The sequence below is a fragment of the Adiantum capillus-veneris genome, chromosome 3 (assembly GCF_014529385.1).
Source record: "Adiantum capillus-veneris isolate H3 chromosome 3, ASM1452938v2, whole genome shotgun sequence".
Classification (NCBI taxonomy): domain Eukaryota; kingdom Viridiplantae; phylum Streptophyta; class Polypodiopsida; order Polypodiales; family Pteridaceae; genus Adiantum; species Adiantum capillus-veneris.
This window is the reverse complement of record NC_140933.1, coordinates 102173579-102198030: the sequence shown is the minus strand read 5'-3', so window position 1 is coordinate 102198030 and position 24452 is coordinate 102173579. Positions and strand designations below refer to the sequence as shown.

The 24452-nt window shown below is 42.9% G+C and overlaps 1 protein-coding gene across 2 annotated transcripts; it reads left to right on the top strand.

Annotated features, from left to right (window-relative positions):
- Positions 1-187: 187 nt before the first annotated feature.
- Positions 188-21829, top strand: LOC147461403 (uncharacterized). 2 transcript variants are annotated; one of them, XR_015187591.1, is made up of 3 exons: positions 188-1700; positions 21025-21133; positions 21210-21829. XR_015187591.1 is itself a non-coding variant. In XM_086508966.1 (2 exons), exons 1-2 carry the CDS (start codon positions 311-313, stop codon positions 21033-21035), a joined length of 1401 nt encoding a protein of 466 aa, XP_086365092.1. In that variant the 5' UTR covers positions 188-310; the 3' UTR covers positions 21036-21829. The 2 variants fall into 2 exon arrangements, 1 of the variants encoding a protein (XP_086365092.1); XM_086508966.1 differs by having other exon boundaries at positions 21025-21829.
- The last annotated feature ends 2623 nt before the right edge of the window (positions 21830-24452 follow it).

Sequence of the window (24452 nt, the reverse complement as noted above, 5' to 3'; positions counted from 1 at the left end):
GGATGGGGGAGGTGAAAAGTCGAAAAAGGTCGTTGTTGCGTATGGTAGATGAGCTGGCCGGCAACTGCTGCCGAGGGGCGGGTCTTTCAAAACTGCAAAAGAAAGCCCCCCCCCCTGTTTCCTCTCTCTGGCCCCTGGGGATCGGCTCCCGTCGTCCCCATCGTCCTTGCCGCTTTCTGGTAAAGTCAGTCGCCCCCCTTTCCCTGCCTTCCCCCGTTTTCCCTTCACCTGAGAGTCCCCAAGCTCCCCTCAGTCCCCTGCTCCCGGTGCTCTGCCCCCCCTCTTTTTGCATGACCTCCCGACCTTATCCATGGCCGACGACGAGCCACATAATAGCTCTTGTAGTGCCGCCACCGCCACCAGCAGCGGCCGCTCCAGCTCTTCCCTCTCCCCTTCCCCGCCTCCTCTCCCCGCTCCGCCTCCCTTACCCCTCGCCGCTGTCGTGTCCCCCCTCCCCCCCCCTATCCTCCCTGCCTCTATCGCGACTGCGATCCCCCTCCCTCAACAACAGCATCACCAGCAGCTCCTCCAGCAGTACCAACACCAGCTACATCAACAACAGCGCCTCTTTTCCTTCCATCTCTCGTCTGCTGCCTCCGCATCCCCCTCTCCCCCTACCCCCACTGCTCTTCCCCTCAAACACCCCCTTCCTCCCCTTTCCTCTGCCTCCCCTGTTCCTGCTTTCACTCCTGGTGGTGCCGCCCCCGCTGATCGGCACTCTCGCGAAGATTGCTGGAGCGAGGAAGCCACCTTCACTCTCATTCAGGCGTGGGGGGACCGCTACTTGGAACTCAATCGTGGTAATTTGAAGCAGAAACACTGGAAGGATGTCGCCGACTGTGTAAACCGTCGTGGTGATGGATCCAAGGCCCCCAAGACAGATATCCAGTGTAAAAATCGCCTTGACACTCTTAAGAAGAAGTATAAGCTGGAGAAGAGCAAGATTGTGGGGGGAGGCCCGCGCAAGTGGACATTCTTTGATCGCCTGGACGAGCTAATTGGGCCGTCCAAGAAACCCAAGAAGCCTATGCCCGTGAAGCTTCGCCCTTCCCTCCCCCTTCTTCCTCCCCCCGTTATTGCTCTCCCAGCCAAGCGGCCTTTTGAAGACGCAGATCAGCCTCCTGCGCCGCAGCCGCTGCCTCTTCCAGCTCCAAACTACTGCCCACCTTCTGCAGCTAACCATCTGACCCCTAACCATGTGATCAGGGCTCCTAATAATCACATTGGTGGTGCCCTTAACCAAGTCGGCAGTGTCCCCATTCACGCTGTTTGTGGCCCTAACTATGCTGGCAATGCTCCTATGCATGCCGGTAGCAGTGGCCCTAACCATGTTGGAAGCATCCCTTATCATGTTGGCGGCAATCCTAACCATGTTCCTGGCGCTGTTGATGCGGTCTCGAAATCCAAGGACAGTCCTGATACAGCAGACAGCTGTCCAAATGGTGAGACTGCTCAGCCCAAGCGGTCGAAACGTAGGCATGCATATACTGATCCTATGCAAGACCTAGCTCAGGCTATCATGAAATTTGGAGAAGTATATGAGAGAACAGAGATTACCAGGCAGCAGATGTTGGCAGAGATCGAGAAGCAAAGAATGATTTTCACAAAGGACCTTGAGCTCCAGCGGTTACAGTTTTTCACGCAAACACAAGTCGAGCTTGCTAAGCTAAGACATAGATTTAAGCACGATGGAAATGGTGGTAAGCTTCTCTCTCTCTCTCTCTCTCTCTCATTATTTGTCTCCTTGCAAGATTGCTTAGATTCACTCACACCTGTGTAGATGGAATTGAGTTTTCCCTTTGGAACTTGTAATATTTTACTCCTCATTTGTCTTCGCTTGCCATTATGTTTGCTCAGCAAGAAAGCAAGCAAACAAAATGGCCCAGCAACACCTACGAGAATAAAAATAAGTATGAATAATGAACGCCTCAGGACAATTCATAATACAACCTCATGCAAGGGAAGTAACTGATGCATGATCCAACCTCTAACTGACAATTCAGCTCGTGTTCATGAGGAAGGGCCTTCAGGTACAAAAAGGCACGCCCAGGTACAAAATTCCCCCGTAAAATGCGCCACGAAATGCGGATTGCCATGCACCAAGCAGGGAGTTTTTCGCTCAAGTTTTTGGACCCCTAGCTTTTGACCGAACCACTAAGAAAGAAAAGACCTATGGCAAGAAAGGTGAGCATAAATGAAGAAAGCCTCACTAAAATTCATATTATACCCCTTTGCAATGAATTTTAGAGGATGAACCTCCATATATAGTTGTATGTCGTGTGTCCTTGTCTGGAATCACTGTCTTGTTTTAGTTGCTCGCTTGCCCAAACATTCCGTCTGCGTCGTTCTGAGGGTCAGACAATGCCAAAGCAACATTTCTCATTACTCCTCCAAGCATTGAAACTAGTATTGAAACCAAAGTCTAATAGTTCAAATCGGCACCAAGGCAGGCTTAAAATAGATACCATCTATTTCAAACAAGGTCACCAAACAAGTTCTCAAACAGAACTCAGAAAACTGCTAAATCAAATTGAAAAAGCATTTTCAACATTAGTCTCGAAAGTTGACAGGGCGTTTGTCTTGAAACTTGCACCAAATTAGGGTTAGTTTTCTTCCATAAATTTGTTGCCGATCGCAACATGGTCCAGAAGCTCTTGAATGGTTGAGATAGGTCTTGACAAACAATGTTCCTATGGCGGTGATGATAGTCGCAAGATATAGCAAACACACTGGACCTCCAAGTTTATCAGATCGAGAAGAGACCTATTGCGAGATGTCCAAAAAATTCCAAGTCGTAATCTGCTAGGTTTTCATGGCAAGCATTTTAGGATATCCCTCCATGCCAGAAGCTGCACTTTGAAGGAAGATGTCTAAAGGCATGTAAGTTCGACCAAAGTTTTTTCTTGAAAGCTTGCCGAGTCCTTGGAGTGTGGGGCTTGGTAGCTGTAGACTTCCACCACTTCATGGCACTGCCTTTGAGAAAAATGGTGGCTTGAAAAAAAATCTTAATCCTTGTCTTGCAAGTTGAAGGAGTACGAGCGGAAGTGCGACGCGAGAGAGAGTGCGAGAAGAAGAGCACGATGATATGGTGAACTCGCTCTACTGTAATGTGTAGAGCATAGTGAGTTCTTATTAGGTTTTTACAAAAGAATATGTGTACATACCTGGCGGCCCGCCCACTTACCTGGGCGACCACATTGAGCTTTATACCCCAACAACCTCCCACTTAAAGTCCAATGTGGTACTTTAAGTGTGAGAGAAGCTACTATACAAGCTAATATACAAGAGATGTAGAGAAGTGATGTACTACCCTACACCTAATTGCTTGCGAAAATGCGCAAAGCTCTCTGAGGGAAGTCCTTTTGTAAGTAGATCAACATGATTTTTTGTGGTGTGAACTTTGACAAGCTGAAGTTGCTTATCCTCGAGCATTTCCCTGATGAAATGATACTTCACATCCACATGCTTTGTCTTTGAGTGATAAACTGGATTGCGAGCCAATTGTATAGCACTTTGACTATCACAATATAACACAGACATCTCTTCTTTGATTCCCAAATCTATTACTAGTCGATTAAGCCAAATTGATTCTTTGCATGCCTCTGATGCTGCAACATATTCAGCCTCTGTAGTAGACTGAGTAACACAATCTTGTAATCTAGAACGCCATGATACTGCTCCACCAGCCAATGTAAAGACATACCCTGACGTAGACCTTCGGTTGTCTAAGTCACCTGCATAATCTGAGTCTGTAAAACCCTTTACACTTAGCTCCCGACTCCCATAGCATATACGCATACTCTTTGTAGCTTTCAGGTATCTCAATATTCCTTTCACTGCCTCCCAATGTTTCTTGCCTGGGTTTGACATGTATCGACTTACTACTCCCACTGCAAATGCAATGTCTGGGCGAGTAGCAATCATTGCATACATCAAACTACCCACTGCAGACGCATATGGAATCTTATCCATTTCAGCCTGTTCTTCCTCAGACACAGGACAATCTTGTTTGCTAAGTTTCACATATGGTGGCAATGGAACACTCAGTGCCTTTCCCTTCTCCATATTGAAACGTCGCAAAACCTTGTCAATATACTCTGTTTGAGATAACCAAATCAACTTCTTTGATCTGTCTCTCTCAATGCGCATACCAAGTATATGACTTGCCTCACCCATGTCTTTCATGTCAAACGATTTTGCCATCTTTGACTTCAAAGCTGAAATTTCTTCCAAGTGCTTGCCAGCAATCAACATGTCATCCACATACAAAATAAGGATCAGCCAACTACCATCCTTAGCCTTCTTTGTATATAGACAGTGATTGAACTCACTACGTTTGTAGCCTTGAGAAAGCATAAACTTGTGGAATTTATGGTACCATGCCCTCGGTGATTGTTTTAAGCCATAAAGACTCTTTAACAACTGGCATACCCAATCTTCCTTGCCTTTCTCAACAAACCCTTCTGGCTGTTGCATGTAAATTTCCACATCTAAATCACCATGCAAGAACGCTGTCTTGACATCCATTTGGTGCAACACCAAATCTAATATGGCAACCAATGCAAGAAAGCATCTCAATGTAGTCATCTTGACCACCGGAGAGAAGACTTCATCAAAGTCAATGCCTTGTTCTTGCTTAAAGCCCTTGGCAACAAGCCTTACTTTGTACTTTGGCTGACTATCATGAGCGGTGATCTTATACCTGTAAACCCATTTACAAGGTAGAGCCTTTTTGCCCTGTGGTAATTTAACTAGCTTCCATGTCTTGTTTTTATGCAGAGCTGTCATCTCTGACTGCATGGCCAATTGCCAATGAAACCGGCCCGTAGGGCGGTAGGTGTTGGCTTTCACCCGAAATTCTTTACTTTATACACACACACAGAGCACTTTGCAAAGAGAACCTGCGACGGGAGTTAACACTTGAATACACGCACGGCTCGGTAGCTAAAATGCTCCGAGCAGACACCGACAACCTGTAGGCCCCAAAATTGGCACCCCTTTCGGTATTGCTTTATTCTTTAGGAGGGTAAATTACAAGGTAAGGTCCTGGGAATCCTTCACCTGTATCCACCTAGATACCATTTGATTTGGCCAAATTTCGGCAGCATAACAGCCCCAAAACTTGCGCGAAACCAATTCCCCTGCTGGAACTCTCTTGCACTGTCGTATACCCTCTGATTCCTGTCCGAAAACAGTAAATTCAGCACGCTGTATTTACTGGTTTTTGCCCTGTTTTCAGCCCCAAACAGTCCCCTAACTGTCCTCTGCCAGTGGGGCACGTTTCCCAATGGTCCTGGCGTCCGTACGGCTGAAAAACAGTGAATTTACAGCGCATACACAGCGCTGATTTTGCACCTGTACGGTGAGGTTATGACCCTCACCAGTGCGTGCTTTGGAGCAGCAGTTAGCTACCCCTGTTCCTGCTCAAGGAGGCTCTTGCCTCAGCACCAAAGCATACCCACACAACTGTACATCAGTCAAATGAGTAGCCCTCTTGTGGGGCATCACATAACTGCACGTAGGGGAGAGAGAGCTGTGTGTAGTGTGCAGGGCATCACTCCTAGCACCACACTGTACATGAGAGGGAAAGGAAGCACTCCATAGCTCTTAACTTGTGACAAAAGCTGAAATGAGGCCTCTCCCAGCATAAAATTCAGCGCCACTTCTTCTGCAAGAGGAAAGTGCATGAAAATTCGACACTTGGCGCATTTACAAGCATTTGCCCGTTTCGGGTTCTCCGCTTAAAAATATCCTGACCGGTTGCCCAGTTGACTTCACGGCAGAGTTATAAAATGTTCCCCTAGTCATACCGGAGGTAATGACGCGAACACATTTCCCGGCCCAAAATAGTAGTTCCCTAAATTTTAGGAGATGCTTCCGTTGGGCTCCCACTGGTCTTTTGACCATCTATCCTCATTGGGACTGCATCCAAAAATGCAATGTGGCCCAACTGTCGGATACTTTTTGTTGGTAGTCCCACCTTGACTTTACGCCTTAATTGAGTTCACTTCCTAGTATCCACCAACTTGCTAAGTGCGACGGGGGGACCTATATGATCTTGCTCTGAGCCTAGACATCCTCTTACCTTACAAATTCCAGTGCCGACCACTTCCCGTCTGCGGGTGAATCTACCGTTCACATTGGCCATACAATGTCCGACCGTTTGCTACTTCAAAAAGAGGGTCTTAAACAAATAAAATAAACCCCATTGGAAAGAAACCAACAACCAAGGTTAGCAGTTGCCACATCTCTGTGACATGGTTAATAATTGCCACGTCCTCGTGACAGCCAATTTCCGGAGTCCTTCATTTGCACTGCTTCCTTGTAACATGAAGGCTCATTGCAATCAGTCAACATGACATAGTTCATAGATGGAACAAACCTATCAGGAGGTCGTGTGACATGTCCAGATCTACGCACAATAGGTGGCTCAGGCTCAGCCACAACCTGTGGTTCCACTCTCTCCTGTCCTTGCTCCTCTTGAGCCCTGACATTTTGTCTTGCACGTGCGGGTCCATCTTCTTGGAAGATAACTCTTCTAATCTCCTCAACACTCTCTGGTTTAGAATGATATTTGGATTCATTAAAGTGAACATCATTGCTGCGGACAACCTTTCTGGATTCGGGATCCCAAAGTCTGTACCCCATCTCACCAGAATTACCATAGCTTAGAAAGATGCACTTTCTACTCTTTGGCTCAAGTTTGTTCCTAAATTCCTTTGGAACGTGAGTATATGCCTCACAGCCAAAGACTGTGAGATGCTTGTATGAGGGCATTTTGCCTGACCATACCATCTCTGGCACTGAATCCTTCTGCAAAACCTTGCTAGGAGATCTATTTACAAGATGAACAATTGTTTATACAGCTTCAGCCCAAAACCCATTTGGCAGTTGTGCATTAGACAACATACTTCTAACCTTCTCTTGTATGGTCCTATTCATCCTCTCAGCAACACCATTTTGAGGAGGATTGTAAGGAGCAGTAAGTTCACGTTTTATACCTTTTGACTCACAAAAGTCCTGAAAGGCCTTTGAAACATACTCTCCACCATTGTCAGTGCGTAAGCATTTAAGCTTCTTGCCACTCTGATTCTCCACAAGTGTCACAAACGTTTTGAAAACACTAAACGCTTCATCCTTGTGCTTGAGAAAGTAAACCCATACTTTCCTCGAGTAATCATCTATAAATGTCATAAAGTAAGAAGCTCCCCCTAGAGATAGGTTAGACATAGGTCCACACAAATCACTATGAACAAGTGCCAACTGTGTATCTCTTCTACTGCTTCTATGCTTATGTGGCTGCTGTGTTTGCTTACCATACAGACAATGTTCACAGAATTCAAAATCATTAAATGAAAAGCCAGGCAAATAACCAGAACGAGACAAGATTTCCATTCCCTTCTTGGACATATGTCCTAACCGGCTATGCCACAAAGAAACGTTCGGCTGCTCGGTTACATTGATTACATTTTTAGAGACATTTGATACATAAATCATGTAAAGTCCTCCAGACTCTACTCCATGTGCTACTGTCATAGAACCCTTGGATATCTTCCACATGTTCTGTCCAAAAGTGGTGACGTAGCCAGCATCATCAAGTAAACCTGTGCTGATCAAGCTCTTTGTAATTGCGAGAACATGTCTCACATTCTTCAGCGTGAAAGAAGAGCCATTCTGAAATTTCAATTGAACATGTCCAACACCTAAGATCTCACATGTCTGCCTATTGCCTAGCCGAACATGATCTTTAGTGGTCACATAAGAGGTAAACCACTCCTTGTTTGACCACTAAAGAGGTAAACCACTCCTTGTTTGGAGACACATGAAGTGATGCCCCTGAGTCTATAATCCAGTCACTCAGTGCATTTCCATCAGATGATGTAAGAAGAGCTGAGTCCATTGTATTCTTCAAGAAGTAGATGTCTCCTGACACTAGACTGTCATGCTCTGCAACAGTGTTTGTCACATTTATTTCTTGAATCTTCACTGAGGATTTGTTCTTCTCACCATGGTCTTCAACTTTCTCTTTGCCTTTTTCTGCTTTCCATTCTTTGCAGTCTCTTTTCATGTGACCCTTCTTGCCACAATGGTAGCATTCTATGTCACTCTTGCCTTTAGTTTTAGAAAATAAGACGTAGCTAAATAGATTTTTGAGTAGATTACTTAATGGAGAGAGATAGATTTCACACACAAGAGATTATAGAGTAGAGAGAGAGAGAGTACACACGATATACGTGGTTCACCCAATGTGGGCTACGTCCACGAGAAAGCAGCCACTCAATGGCTTTAGCACTTCAAAAGAAGAAGTAGTTTACAAAGGGATTAAACCCTTGATAGAGCTCCCGCCTTGCTTCACTCTCACCACCTCACACTCACCTTGTTGCATCAACTTCACAATATGAAATGTGTGTAGAAATGGCCTCCTTTTATAGGCCAAAAGGGCTGCCCTCTCTTATGAGAGACAGCCATGTGTAGCCGCCCTTGTGCGAATAAGTCCAAATCGGACCCTCCAATCCGCCCATGTGTGGCCGCCCTTGAGAAGACAAGTCCGCTTTTGAATTCGGCCACCGGCCATTGACTTCCGACCACCGGCCATCGGCCATTTCACTACCGACCACCGGCCAACCGACCGGTTGTTTTCCGACCACTTTCCGGCCGCCGTCCGACCATAATATTCCGGCGAAAAAAAAGTCTCGGGGGCGGAGGACCCCGAGGCTTCTAAAGTTGCCCCTGATTCTTGTCTGTGAAAATTTTGGTTTCCGGTGAGTGATTTTCCTTCACGCACGATGGCTTCTCCTCATAATGGGGGCCTTACAAATGTGTGCTTTTACCACAAAAAATTACAAGGGTAAATCAGACTCCATACTTAACAATCTCCCACTTGGAGACTGATCTCCATACCAAACCTGTGACTGCTTTCCATTCTGGCTTCTTATTCTTGAATGCCGATTGAAGATGAGCAAAAACTCAACTTCTCCTTGTTGACCACCTTTGTAAACATGTCTGCAGGATTCACTTGTATGCACCTTTCCTAGCTGCAGCTGTCCCTCTTCCAAAAGAGTGCGTATGAAGTGATATCTCACCTCAATGTGCTTTGTCCTTGAATGAAAGACTGAGTTCTTCGCAAGATGGATAGCGCTTTGGCTATCACTGTACAAGACACAATTGTCTTGTTTGAATCCAAGCTCTTCTAAGAATCTGTGAAGCCACAGAATTTCTTTGCTTGCCTCCGTCATTGCTACATACTCTGCTTCCGTGGTAGAAAGTGAAACCACTTTTTGCAGCTTTGAAGCCCAGCTTACTGCTGTGCCTCCAACTGTGAACACATAGCCAGTAGTGCTTCTTCAAGTATCTTTGTCACCTGCCATATCTGCATCAGCATACCCTTTTAGAAAAATATCAGTTCCTCCAAAATACAAAACATTTGTTGTTGTCCCTTTTAGATACCTAAGTATCCACTTCACAGCTTGCCAATGCTCTTTACCTGGGTTGTCCATGAACCTACTCACAACTCCCACTGCATGTGCAATGTCTGGCCTTGTCCAGACCATAGCATACATTAGAGAACCTACCGCTGCAGTATATGGAACTTTAGACATATAGACTATCTCCTCTTGTGTCTTTGGACACATATTCTTCGTTAGTTTAAAATGACCAGCCAAAGGTGTAGAAACTGGTTTTGCATTTTGCATTGCAAACCTTTCTAGTACCTTCTTGATGTAATCTTCTTGAGATAGCTTTATTGTCTTCTTCGTGCTGTCCCTTGATATTTTCATACCAAGTATCCTCTTTGCAGCACCTAAATCTTTCATTGAAAAAGATTTGGACAGCTCCTCTTTTAGGTCTTTGATGTCCTGCATGTTAGCACTTGCAATCAACATGTCATCAACATACAACATTAGGATGATGAATTTCCCATCTCCCAAATTCTTCGTGTAGACGCAGTGATCCGAGTTGCATCTTGTGAATCCATGATCCAACATCCATCGATCAAACTTCAAGTACCATTGTCTTGATGCTTGCTTTAAACCATACAAGCTCTTCTTTAATCTGCAAACCATTTTCTCCTTACCTTTTACTTCATACTCCTATGGTTGAAGCATGTAGATTTCCTCCTCTAAGTCACCGTGAGGGAATGCCGTATTTACATCCATTTGCTCGAGATTTAGATCATGAGCAGTCACAAGGTTTAAGACAAGCCTAATTGAGTTCATTTTTACAACATGAGAAAATATTTCATTGAAGTCAATACCTTTCTTTTGAGAAAAACCTTTTACCACAAGCCTAGACTTGTACCTTTTCTTCCCACCTTCTTCTTGCTTCAGCTTGTACACCCATTTGTTTTGAAGTGCCCGCTTACCTTTAGGCAACTCAACCAACTCCCATGTTTGGTTGCGATGTAGTGAGTCCATCTCCACTTGCATGCTCTTCGTCCATTCTTCTTTGGATTCATGTTGCATAACTTCTTCGTATGATTCCGGCTCTCCAGAATCTGAGATCAAGAGATGGTTGAAGGAAGGAACAAACCTTTTTGGAGGTCTACTTGCTCTTGTAGATTTTCGGGGAATAGGTTGAGGCTCCTCATTTGGTTGACGTTGTTGCACATTGTCACCGTTTGCAGTCCTTGAGTCTTCACCGTCCTCAAGCTCCATGTACTCATCACCTGTTTCTTTTGTTTGTTTTCTTTCCAAGTAATCTTTGTACATATTTTGTTCGTTAAAAATTACATCCCTACTCCTTAAGATTTTACCATCTCCAGGATTCCATAGGCGATACCCAAAGTCTCCTTCTCCATAGCCAATGAAGAAACACTTTTTGGACTTTGCATCTAGCTTTGATCTTAGGCTTCTATCTATGTGCATGAAAGCCTCACACCCAAACACTTTGAGAAATGCATAATTCACCGGTTTACTTGTCCATGCCTCTTCTGGAACTCCCCCATCCAATGCCGTTGAGGGTGACCGATTGATTAAGTACACAGACGTACTTACAGCTTCCGTCCATAGGATTTGGGGCCGTGTCTTCGCCTGTCGAATTTCACTCCAATCTGAGCTGGTGACTCTAGCCTCTTGCAGTGCTGCCCCGAGCCTCAATCCGAGCTCTGATACCAGTTGAAGGAGTACGAGCGGAAGTGCGACGCGAGAGAGAGTGCGAGAAGAAGAGCACGACGATATGGTGAATTCGCTCTACTGTAATGTGTAGAGCATAGTGAGTTCTTATTAGGTTTTTACAAAAGAATGTGTGTACATACCTGGCTGCCCGCCCACTTACCTGGGCGACCACATTGGGCTTTATACCCCAACACAAGTGATCTTGAATTCCTTATGGCTTATGCCCTGTAAGACAGAGGGATGAAGATGGGAGCGCGTCCGATGCGCGATGGAGTAAGGGTGGGAGTGGCTAATAAGTCCAAGTCCATGTTCGGGACACAGAGATTGTTGAATAAAATTTTCACTAAGCTTTAGCAGCGCCACCTTGGTTTGTCTGCTTCTTGGTAGGATTGATATGCTTTCAGAAAAGCACACGCCTGAAGCTCTGATATCATTGTAATGGGGAACGGGCACTACGTGCCAACGGAAAAGAAAAGATTGAACAACTTTAAGCACTTCAAATAACAATTGAACAGAAAGAGATAGAGAGTGCATGACACATGAGACAAGGAGTGGCGAAGTTCCACCTCGAGAGAGCACTAAAACCTACCTGACACTGGCCGAACACAGTCACAAAACAACCCTCACTCCCTAACACTTGTCTTTGGGAGAAACTGGGACCAAATGGATGAACCAAGAGAGATGTCTGAACTCTAACATGGATACGGTTGTGAGTGCATCAAGAGTTCCAGAAGGATGAGATGGTTGCTCAGTGATCTAAGTGCATCAAGAGTTCTGGACAAAGAATGAGATGGCTAGATCGAATGATTGAAAACACGGCGTTCAGTGTGAATCTTTAGCCTTGAGGCGGGCGTTGATCTGAAACACTGACCTTACTACAAAAATGAAAAATACTTTTACTTCTTTAGCTTCAACCAGCAATGTTGATTACTCTCAGGTACGTCTTTTCGACCCTTCTTTCTTTTCAGTAGCTAGAAGTAGTCATAATCTGTATCAAGAAAGATTTAAGTTTTTAGCTAAGTCTAATTTGAAGAATTTGCATGTTTTTGGTGATGGTCCTATTCGTTGGGCTTCTTTTAAGAATTTCTTAGTTAGTACTCATTACACAAGTTCTTCCATAAAAGCCCTCAATCGTTTGAGGCGTTTAAGGAAAAAACATCTTGCGGTAGATCGTCCTCTAAGTCCGGTTCATACCTCTCAAGTTATTTATGTTATTTATAATATTCACGATAGTTCTATGATGTATGTTGGCCAAACCTTTCGAACAGCTTTTGTTCGTTTTCAGGAACATGTAAGAGAAGCGAGAAAAGTTCAAAGTAAGAGCACCGTACGTAAAAGTGTGAAACCCTTGTATGCGGCAATAGCAAAACATGGGTTTGAGTCTTTCCGTTGTTTTCCCATTGAGCACATAGAAGGTAATTTTAGAAACTCTAAAGAGTTCTATAAATAAGCGTCGCCTCAAGAGTTGTTTTGGATGAGAACCTTGCATACTTTTTTCCCTAAAGGTTTCAACTTGGAAGGAAAGTCTTCTTTACGTAAAAATAAGACAATTTACCAGAAGAAACCTATGCTTTGGCGAAGGCATCCCAAACCCGAGTTAGTTCTCCCTTCAAGTTAGTTTAAAAGAACTTGGATTCCTAAAGGTTCTCGTTCAGATCCGCCTTCTATCCGTGAAATCAATCCAGTTGTTTTGCACAACACTATTTCTAGTAGAGTACAAGGTCTCCCTAGGGCTTCAATCTCTAGAATTGAGAGTGATGACCCTTCTAACCATAGAATTTTTGCTTATAGAGATTTCAAACGGAGATTGATTTACCTATCTAGAGCCATGGAATTGGGTTCTTTTTCTTATAAAATATTTGAAAGGTATAATATAAGGATCCTATTTAAGCTCTTGTATACCCTTGAGAACTACTCTTATGAAGATTTGGAGCTAAGAGAGTCTCATAGTACTCAACTTCGAGTACTGTTAGGCAAATTTTTGAAGTCCAAATGTCCTAGTCTGAAAAATCCCTTGGTTGGAAAGAAAGATTTGTTGATAACTATCTTTACCTCCCCTGACTTAGACAAGATTTGATTAAGCTCTATTTTGAGATCTCAAGAAGCTTTGGATGCTCTCCCTCCTTGTGTCAGAAAGGTATGGAACCATCCTGTCGTAGCTTTCAAATATGTGAAAACTTTAGGACAAAAAGCTTTCAACTATAGTGACACAGGACGTAATCTTAGAAAGCAAGAGAGGCTTGCAATCTCAAGTATTGATTGCCCTTGTAGTAAATCTGCCTTTTCTTCTTACGTAAATGGAGCTTTGGGTCATGTAGTTACTGTCGATTGTTCTATCCTTCCTTCGGATTCCTTGAAAGACCTTTTTTCAAGAGGTACTTAATATAGGCTCCCTTCTTCAAACGACTCTTGCCTTCTCAAAGCCATAGAAAAAGGAATTTCTAGTTTCGTAGTAAAGTTTGAGGAGTCTTTAGGAGTTCAAGGTATCTTTACCCATTGGAAGTCTGTAATCCTCAAGAAAGCTTCTTTGAAATTAGCATCTTGCTCTCGAAACGTTTCTTCAGGAAGGAATAGCTTATCTTCTTCTGATCGTGATGCTCTTAGGAAATTTCATCGTGATTTTGTAATCTCTTATGTAGATAAGTGCTCTAATAACTTTGTTGTTACGTGCAAAAAGTTCTATTTAGAATGCTTGAGGTTATCTTGAAACATCAAGACTTTTGTAAGTCTTTTGGTTTCAAGTGCCGGCCTAAATTACCTTTTTTATATACCGTTTGGAAGTTCCACAAGAACCCTATAAAGCCTAGATTTATAGCTGCTTCTTGTAACACCTCTTTGACCGAGGTTTCCAAATGGCTTAGTTATTGTTTCAAAGCCATTTTACCTAACGTAAATGAATTGCGGAATGATATGCTAAAGGAAGCAGACGTACCTACCGATTCAAGTTGGATTTTAAATGATTCAGTAGGTGTGATTCTTGTTTTAAAGTTTTTGAACTCTTCAAGAAGCCTTAAGGAGAAATCTTCTCCTTTATGTCTCCAAACTTTTGACTTTACAATGCTATACACGAAGCTAAATTTGGAGGACCTTAAATTTAGAGTCAAGTCTCTTATTTCAAAAGTTTTTGCGTACAAGCTTGAGAAGGATAGGTACAAGGCATTGCTAGTAGAAAAGTCAGCCTTGAACTTTGACTTCTTATGGCTGAAAAATAAGAATAGATGTAGACAAAGGAAGAAAGAGATTCACTAGGATTGTAGATGACATTGACATCATATCTTGGTTAGATTTTCTTTTGGACAATTTATATATAACCATCGGCGACTCTCTTTTCAAGCAAACAATTGGTATCCCTATGGGCACCAATTGTGCTGCTTTTCTTGCTAATTTCTATCTTTTTACTTATGAGTTTGATTTTATGGAGCGTCTTGTCCTTGCTAACACTTGCCCAATATTTTTGCACAAGTTATGCAATGTAAGACGCTTTGTAGATGATCTTTTTGTCCTTGACATTCCGTCTTTTCAAGATTTTATGTACTTGAATTCGAGTTCTGTAGTAGGTGGAGGAATTTATCCCAAGGAGTTTTGTGAACTTAACTGTACCACAAATAGTGATTGTTGTGCCTTTTTAGACCTTAAGATTTTTTAGACTCCCTTTGGATTAGAAGTAGATATCTATGATAAGCGCCTTGAACCAGAATAGGCCAATCTAAAAATCATCCGCATGCCTCACATTTCTTCGAACATTTCTCTTTTAGCTAAGTACGGTGTCATTTGCTCTCAACTATTTAAATTTTCTCGTCTTTGTTCTAGTAAATCTACTTTTGTTGTTCAATCTTGCCATCTTATTTCTTTACTAGTTGAAAAAGGATACTCATTCAAAAGAATCATGAAAAAAGTTCGTTCATTTTTGCATCGTAGTAAGTTTATTTTTAGTGTTTCTTACTTTGGAATGTTCAAGATAATCAGTAGTAAATTCAATAGAAGTGGGGAGCTAAAAAGCCCACTTATTGTTTGACTTAATAACACCTTATGTTGTTGTTTTGATCTTTAGCGCTTCTAGTATTTTCACTATAGCTTGACAATTGCTAGCCTTTATCATGGCTAAGTTCCTCCGGAGGGTGATAGAAACTCAGCTCGTTGGTTTTGTAGAGTACGTTCAAAGCATGAATGGCCTCTATATAAACCTGCACCTACTCTTGGGCATTGACGACGTGAGTAGGGATGTCATAGCTGTTGTCCAAGCTATGCATGATAAAGGTGATAATCTTATTCTTCCTGTTTGGACAAGTAGTGAAGTTGAGATCACATATTGTTAAGTTTGGTTCTTTGCTCTTCGTAGGTTTGTAGTAGTATTCATTTCATATTTAGCTTACCTGAGGACTTAAGAATGTGTTCCGTTATAAGTTGTTGTGTGAAGTTTGATTTCTAGGATTAAGTTTTTAAGATGTCTTATCCTTTTTTTTTTTTTTTTTTTGCTTAAAGTTGAGTATTTGTTTTAAGCCAAGTAAGTTGCGTCAACTTGTTTTACACATGCCTTTTCTAAAAACATTTTTAAGTTAATAATGTTTTGTTTTATCTAGTTTTGTTTCGTAGCAAACAAAGTGATTTAGTTTGTTGTTGTTTTTCTTTTCTTTTCGTGTGTCCCTTGCTTTTATAGTTTTATGAGTGCTTTATTCCCTCTTATAATTCGTGAGTTTAGACTATTCTAAACTTATGAAGGTATATGTCTGATTTTGTGAATTGCATGCTATGTGGATGTACTGTCTTGTGGGGATGGTCATGAGCAAGGTTTGCTTGATTGAATTGTGAAATGAAAAGATATCAACATAATAGTAACAAGATTTAATAAACATCCGTGAAAAGATTAACGTTGTCTAGATGTGATTACTAAATGGTTACAATGATCAGGATTTATATCTAAGACCCTCGATAGAAATGCGATTGATTAGTGATCGATGTCTTTGTCGAAGTATTGGATTGGTAGAGTATGGTGCATGAGTATACATAGTCAGTGTCTAGTGAAGAAAGTTTATGTCCGTTGGCTATTTTTGCATGTGTAATCGAGGGCGATTACAATTCTTTCAAGAGGGGAAAATGTCACAAATTGATGACGTGGCATGGCCAACTGGAAGAGAAATGGTAGAGGGGACAAGAGAAATTGAACCGACCAACTTAAAGAACTTATGGAGCATCGGCCGAGGAGCCCAAAACCCTGTAAGTCAGAAGCTTGGACTTTGGGAGAGATTTTTATAAATCGCGTTAACATTTTGACGCTGCAGGCCGTTTGGGTTTCCGCGTTTGCGTTGCTTGTGGCAAGCTGTACAATGTCCGCAAATTACTCTAGCTGCTTTTGGAGTTTTCAACGCTAGCTTTTGAGAGCAGATGCTTTTGGGTTAATGTGCTTTTAGAACTAAAGATTTTCAGGGCTCTGCTTTTAGGCATTCCTTGTAAGTTTAAAAAAACCCTTGGGCCTCTCACCCCACTTTATAGAGCATCTGGACGCAGAGTCTGAGAGCAGAGGACCCTCAGGAGTTGTACTTCATTGTGACCAATAATAAAGAAATACCGAAAGGGGCGCCAGTCTTTGGGCCAATGCATGTGGGCGCGGAATTCTGCGGTGCTCTCTCTCTCTCTCTCTCTTTCTAGAAAAGTTATGTGGTTTTGCAGTTTCTGTTCGTGTGTTGCTATTGATTTTTTGCTTGGAATGTCGAAGCTTGTAACACCTGCCCTAGCGTTTTTGCTGTAGATCAGCTCCAACGTTTTTCCATCAGCCTTGGTATTTTCCCTCTACAATTGCAGATCAGCCCTAGCGCTTGCAGTTTCAGCAGATCAGCCCTAGCGTTTTCAGGTTTCAGCCCTTTCCTCGTCGGAAACGGCTTGATGTGTTTTTGCCGGTTTTCCCCGTTGCAGTCCGGTAGCCCTTCATTCCTCTCACATCGGGAGTGCAAATCAGCCCCAAATCTACCCCTTGGTGGCCATCCGCAATCCCACATTGAAACGAATTCAAAAGTGCATCAAATCAGTCCTGGAGGTGCTTCATCTTGAAGGGTTACCAAGGTGACATTCCCCATTTTGAGTCAATAGAGTCTGCACTTGAGGTATTTCATGTATGTATTCTATATTTATGCAATCAAATGCAAATACCACATTGGCAACGATGTGGAGGGTGCTTGAGAGGGTTGGTTCAGACCCCGTCGGGTCTCTCTCTCTCTCATTCCCTCTCTTTAGGGAAATAAAAGGAACCATCATTCATGCTAAGTGGCAATCATCAACACAAGGAAAGAAGAAAAGATTTGTGGAAGTGTAAAACCTAAATCTTCACCATTTCAATTCTGTCGCATGTCACAAACTGTTGACGCGTCAAAGCCCTGAAGAATGGAGCCAACTTGCAGATGCTGGCCGAGGGGCCTAAACCCTAAGAAGAACAAGTAACAGAAGAAGAAGTCCTACCAACTTATGGGGACCCTGCTCGATGGGGCCCCGAGTGACATAAAGGAAGTAAAGCAGGACCCACACACACACACACACAAAAAAAAAATAAAATTGCGTAGCTGCTGATGACGCGGCAGATTTCTGAAAATTACGCTTGCTGATCACGTGGCAAGTTGTACGGATTCTCGCGTTTTGCGTTGGCTGATGACGTGGCAAGCGTACGGATTTTCGTAAATTACACTGGCAGCTTTTTGGCATTGCTTTTGGGACCAGAAGCTTTGAGTTTGAAGGCTTTTCATGTAAACTGCTTTTCATAGGCCAAGGGCCTTTAAATATGTGTGAAGGGCTTTGGTATGCTTCCTGGAGAAGGGGCAGAGTCTGGAGTACCGGCTTGTACTGAGTTGATGCAATATAAAGAAATACCGAAAGGGGCGCCAAGGCTTGGGGCCAATTCTCTCTGGGGTGGAATTCCGTCACTCCGTGTCGCGTGTCGTCTCTCTCTCTCTCTCTCTCTCTCTCTTTCAGTTCTGTTTTTATTGAAGTGCTAAAAGTCTGTTCAGTTTGTTCTTTTCCATTGGCACGTGGTGCCCGTCTTGTGACAATTGTATCAGAGCATCAGGCGTGTGCTTTTTTGAAAGCATACCGGTCCTACCAAAGAGCAGACATAGCAAGATCGCACTTCCAAAGTTAATGGGAAATTTTGGCTTCGTGCCCCAACCTCGGACTTACTAGCCACTCCCACCCTTACTACATCGCGCATCGGACGCGCTCCCGTCTTCACAGCTCATGTCTTACAGGGCATAAGCCATTAAGATCACTTGAAAGAGAAGGATCCCAGATTTGTTTGAAGTCATTGTTTTTCTCAAAAGCAGTGCCATGTAGATGTTGATGTCTACAGCTACCAAGCCGCACACTCCAAGGACTTGGCAAGCTTTCAAGAAGTCTTTTGCTCGAAGTTATATGGTTTCTGACATCTTCCTTCGGAGTGTAACTTCTGGCAGAGTCGGGTATCTTGAAATTCTTTCCATGGAAACCCTTGCAGATTATAACTTGAAATTTCTCGACATCTCTCAAAAGTAGATGTCTCTTCATGAGTAGATGACCTTGGAGGTCCAATGCGATTGCTATCTTAGGACTACCGTTACCGCCAGAGGAACATCGTTTGTCCAAGAGTTGATGGACCATGCTGTCGTCAGCTACGATTTTATGGAAGGAACCTAACCCTTATTTTTGTGGTGCAGGTTTGAGGATGGAAAGTCGGTCGACTTTTCGAGCTTGACTGACTTTCCGAGCTCGATTGATGCGGATTGCTTCTGAACTTGTTTGGTGACCTGTTTGGAATTTTTTTGAAATGGATGGTATTGTTTTGAACCTGTCTTGGTGCCGATTTGAATTGTTTGACTCTGGTTTGATGTTGGTTTCAATGATTGGTGATTTTACTCCCGGGCGGAGAAGTGAGAAATATTGTTTTGATATTGTTTGAACCTCGGAACGATGTAGGCCGATGCCTGGGGAGCGTTTCGTTGTATGCTTGAAAACCTCCGAACGACGCAGGGCGATGCCTTGGGAGCGTTTGGTTGTATGCTTGTAAATAATTGTTGTTATGACTCCCGGTCCGAACCTGGATGGTTATGCGGGAGGAGTATTAAGAAGTCTGAGCAGTGGTTACTCTCAGCACCTCCAAACGACGCAGACTGCGGTCTGGGGGGCATTTGGTTGTAAAAGGCCTCTATATCTCCGGGCCCGGACCTTTTTAGGTTATATGGGAGGAGTGACGAGGGAGTCGTTGAATATCTCCCGGCCCGAACTTTGTTAGGTTATGCGAGAGAAGTGTTCATCGGTGGCTTTATGTTTCTATGTCTTGTAACATGCATATGTGAGCATTTGTGTTGCATTGTGATGTGCCAACCACTGAATATTCCTAATTGGATGAGATTGCCTGGGTATGCAATTTTAGTGCATCAAGACACCCGTGGAAGATCAGTGCGGTTTGGGTGCGATGGCTAATTTTACTACGCCGGAATATCAAGAGTTTTGATCTGGACGAAAGGAGAAGGCAACTCCTTGATCAAAAGAGCCGAAAGGAGAAGCTAACTCCTTAGCAAAAAGAGCAAACTGATTGTCCTTCAGAATGACCCTCGGAAATTTTTGAGCTAACTTGAGTTTTTTTGTAGATGTTGTAATCGCGGACGATTACTCTCTTTGGAGAAGGGTAGATGTCACGAACTACTGATGTGTCAAAGCTCCAGAAGAATGGAGCCAACTTGGAGATGCCGGCCGAGGGGCCTAAACCCTAATAAGAACAAGTAACAAAAGAGGAAGTCCTACCAACTTATGGGGACCCCGTCCAATGGGGCCCCAAGTGACATAAAGGAAATAAAGCAAGACCCACACACACGAAAAAGAAATTGCGTAGCTGCTGATGCCGTGGCAGATTTCTGAAAATTACGTTGGCTGATGACATGGCAGCTGTACGGATTTTCGTAAATTACGTTGGCAGCTTTTTGCCATTGCTGTTGGGACCAGAAGCTTTTGAGTTTGTGCTTTTCATAGGCCAAGGGCCTTTAAATATGTGCTAAGGGCTCATTCTCTGGCATGCTTCTTGGAGAAGGTGCAGAGTCTGGAGTACCGGCTTGTACTGAGTTGATGCAATATAAAGAAATACCGAAAGGGGCGCCAAGGTTTGGGGCCAATACTCTCTGGGGTGGAATTTTGCCACTCCGTGTGGCGTGCCGTCTCTCTCTCTCTCTCTCTCAGTTCTGTTTTTATTGAAGTGCTAAAAGTCTGTTTAGTCTGTTCTCCTATTGGCACGTGGTGCCTGTCTTGTGACACTGCACCCGATAGCTTCAAGTAGAATTTCATTGAAAGTAAGGTGAATATGGTAGGACATGTAATATTTATTAGAGAGTGGTACACCTTGACGACTATCTTTAATGCTTGAAGTCCTCTACTTGAGTCTTGGATACTATTCTTGCAGTCCACGATTGTAGATGGCTAGTTTTACATTCAAAATAGTGTCTGGTTTATTACTTGAGACATAAGGTTATGGAAGAACTAGACAAGCATCTCATGGCTAGTTTTACATTCAAAATAGTGTCTGGTTTATTACTTGAGACATAAGGTTATGGAAGAACTAGACAAGCTTTTCAGCGATGCTTTTTCTTAGCCTACCTATTTTTGAATGTACAGTCATGACAACTCATAATACTGTGTTACACATCTATCCTGAATGTATCGCTTGGCTTTGTAGCATCATTCCTGAAGTCATTTAAGTGCATCAGATTTGTTTTATATGCCTGCACTGCGTGCATATTAAGATGTCTTTCTTCCTCACACTCCGCTGTCAGCAAAATATTTGGTGACATTGGTGTTCATATGGGTACCCTTGTGATGGTGATATACCACATGGTTGGTTAAGCTTTTATTGTTGCATACTCCAATGTATACAGTGCTGATATTGAATTGGATGCGTATTCTGCAGATCAAGTGTAACTTGAGCATGGGTGTGATGCTGCTATCTGTACTTATCATGGCCAGCTCGAGAAAGGGCAAGCTTGGACAATTTGATTACAAATGACAAGTAAAATGAGGTCTGGCTCATACTCATATGCAAACTAAACGGTAAGTTTTCCCTGGAAAGTGAGTACTAAAAGGTAGAGCCGGCAGGTTATTTTATTGTTGAGAAGACCCTTTCCAACCATCTGCTGGCAAGGAGAGTATATACAGGAACTATAAACAAATCTAGACTTTTAGAGGGGTTATTGTGTCCAGACATTATAACCCTTGAGAAGCTATGGCACCCTCAATTACGTTTCAAAACCTTGAGAAAGGAGCTTGGAACCCAGCTAAACATTGGAGTTAGGACCAGGATGACAAAACAAAAAGCAGTTCTAATCAGTCATGGTACAGAGATTCGACATTTTTGAAATGGAAAGTGCTAGGGAGCTGACAACTGCCGGTCACTCGTGGCTAGATTGTATCATACTTGGTTCTAAACCAGAATTTCACCTTTGAAAGCCCCGGTAATCCATGCCAGACCAGTATCGTGGCATACAAGGGTTTTACTTACTTTCTTCAAGCTTAGCTAGGTTTAATCTTTTTCGAAATGACTGAATGTAGCTTGGTGACATAGTTGCATTGAGACGTGTAAATATCAGAAACTGGGCTGCAAGGACTTACTAAAATTTTATTTTTCATCGGTGAGAGTGGTAGTTGGAAGGAGAGCATCAGATCAGTGTCAAGAACGTTTGGTAGTCAGATCAGTGACAAATTTGTATGGTTGGCAATGTGGCTTAGCATCTTTTTCAGTTCATTAAATATCTAGTCTATGTAATGTGCAGTTAGTTTGGCTGAGTTTTCCATGTAAATCTGGACCAATGACAGGAAGTCTTGAAGTCGGTGTATGCGTGTGTGTGGGGTTTTTTGGAAAGGGGGGAGCATTTATTGACAGCTAGTTTGACACCCACCATGGGCGACTCATGGATGTATTAGTGACGTTTGTGGCACTTCCCTTCTTAGGTTTATGGCTTTTTTTTGTGTGGATTTTGTGTGAGTATTGTGAGCTCTTGTTGCAAAGTACAAGCCTGGTAAATGCTAGCCTGCAGATCATTAGGTGCCTGGGTTAGTTAATGGATTTATTTAGTCAGTATTTTGCATAGTGCTGTTTGTGTGTTGTGTAGAGTGATGCCATCAGAGTATGACTAGCACCTTAGCTGGACTTGGGCTTTCATTGCATTTGCACATAATGAAAGCCCTCGTGCTCTAGTACTAATTCTCTGAGAGCATGTTTACATGAGAGCTCGTGGGTGTGCCATTTACGGAGGGGAGTGACGTGTCTTTTGAATGCAAATTTATAAACAGCAACTAATTTTTTGAATTATTGGTCCAGTGGATATTAACGCACCAAGGCCATAATAGTATTTCCTACATGATTGTGGTATATTTCTATGATGTTTTGGGTGGTTATGAATTGTGGGGGTTTAGGTATTGACGAGTAACATGCCCAAGTGATGATGAGAAATAGACTGCTATATGGAGGGAGAGATTTTCATTAACCTCTTGTAAATCATGTACATGTGTGTTCTTTGGGTATCCATAAAAAGGGCTGTTGAAAATAAACTTAGTAACATGTAGAATAGATTTATGCGAGGATGTGTGTATGCAGTGCTTCACTTTAATGGATGTGAAACTATACGTGCAAGGGAGGGCAACCATGATATACGAAGGACTAACTAGCTCCATCCGGTATAGTGTAGTATGGCATGCAATGTTCCCGCAACATAGCATGATCTGAGAAAGCCTGCTTTATCTCCCTTTGGTTTGCTTATGTCGCAATCAAATCTCTTGGATGGCCGGGTGATGCACTCTCTAGGCTTGGTATCGTCGTGCAATAAGGTGTATGTGGGCTCAACAAATCTCTGCTTGTAATGTGACCCCGTGTTCAATGCAAGCAGGTGGAATAGGGAAGCTCTTTGAAAGAGGCCTTGGCGATGTGATTGTTGTCCTCCACTAGTGGTTGTGGGTGACTGGAATAGAGTCTCTCTCTGTCTTTGAACCTCCAGTAAGAAGCAACCTAGTTGTCTCTAGTGTCTCGGCTGCAATAGCACTGAGCCTGGGCTGTCTTGTGAAATGCCCTCCCTTCTCAAATTCGCATTCGTTGAGGCAAGCTCTTTTAGCAAGGGATCTTTGTGAAAATAATCTATTCCTCCACCTACAATTTACACCATACATATAAATTACAAAAGGTGCTAGATCTCTCAAAATATTTGACGTTAAGAACATGGTTTGGGGTTGTATGACCTTTCACTCGCATGTTTGTGGCCTCATTTATTACCATGGAGCATGAACAAAATGTCCTTAAAATACCTTGTCACATGAACAATGTGAGGTTGCCTCAACAACACATGTTGGAAGTTTCAGCACATACAAACATTTGAAGCTAGCCTTTCATCTGCTACTTGGGATCCCTTGCGTTCCGAGTAAGTTTGTGCTATTGCCCCCAGCTTTATGGACTCCCTCATCCACAACATGAAGACGTTGGACCTTGTTAACCGATCCCAACTACCTTTCAAATATTAGTTTGGTTTAAGTAAGCCGCAAGACTCCTAGATGGTTTTGCTATACACGTCCTTGAAGAACCAATTGGACAAACATTATCTCCACACTCTCATGTAGATCCATATATGTCCATGAGAGGGTGGGGTGAACATGAGATATCTATAATGTGTATTTTTTGGCTTACAAAAGCAAGTGGGCTTGACATTTGGTTACTCATATTGGGTACCCTCCTTTGGGTTGGGCTTATAAAATGATGGCCATTTTCTTGTGCTGATTTCAAGTTCACATTCTGACGTTTATTGCTGTTTACATCTTATATACTGCTTGGTAGGTGTGGAATGGGTTTGATGTGGACCATTTGTTGAGTAGGTTGTGGCTGTGACCATGGGACCTTATAGGTTTCGAGCATGTTCACTTAACAAGTTCACTTAGTGAGGAAAAATGATGAAAAACTAAGAAAACTTTATAATTAACAGGGGGTTACATTATAGGCTGATCCTTGGGCTTCTTGTACAATCTTTTGGTTTACTGTACTGTTGCTTTGCCTCTATGAATATGAGATGCCTCTCCTGGTAACTTGTGCCCTTTGATGGTGATGGGGTTTGACTTTTGTCATAAAAGGTCCTTGGTTTTGACCGAATCAGTAAAAGCGGGATGGAGCTGGTTCTCGTTCTCTGCTGAGTAAGCACCATGTGATGGACATTTTTTGCTCGGTTGTTTCTGATTTTTGGTTTTTATGAAAACTTGGCTAGCAAGTGGATTTTTGAAATCTGGCTGCCATAGTGGTATAATCTCACTTTTTTAGGTCTATAATTACTGGTTCCTTTGAAGTTTTTAAGCAATCTGATGGCC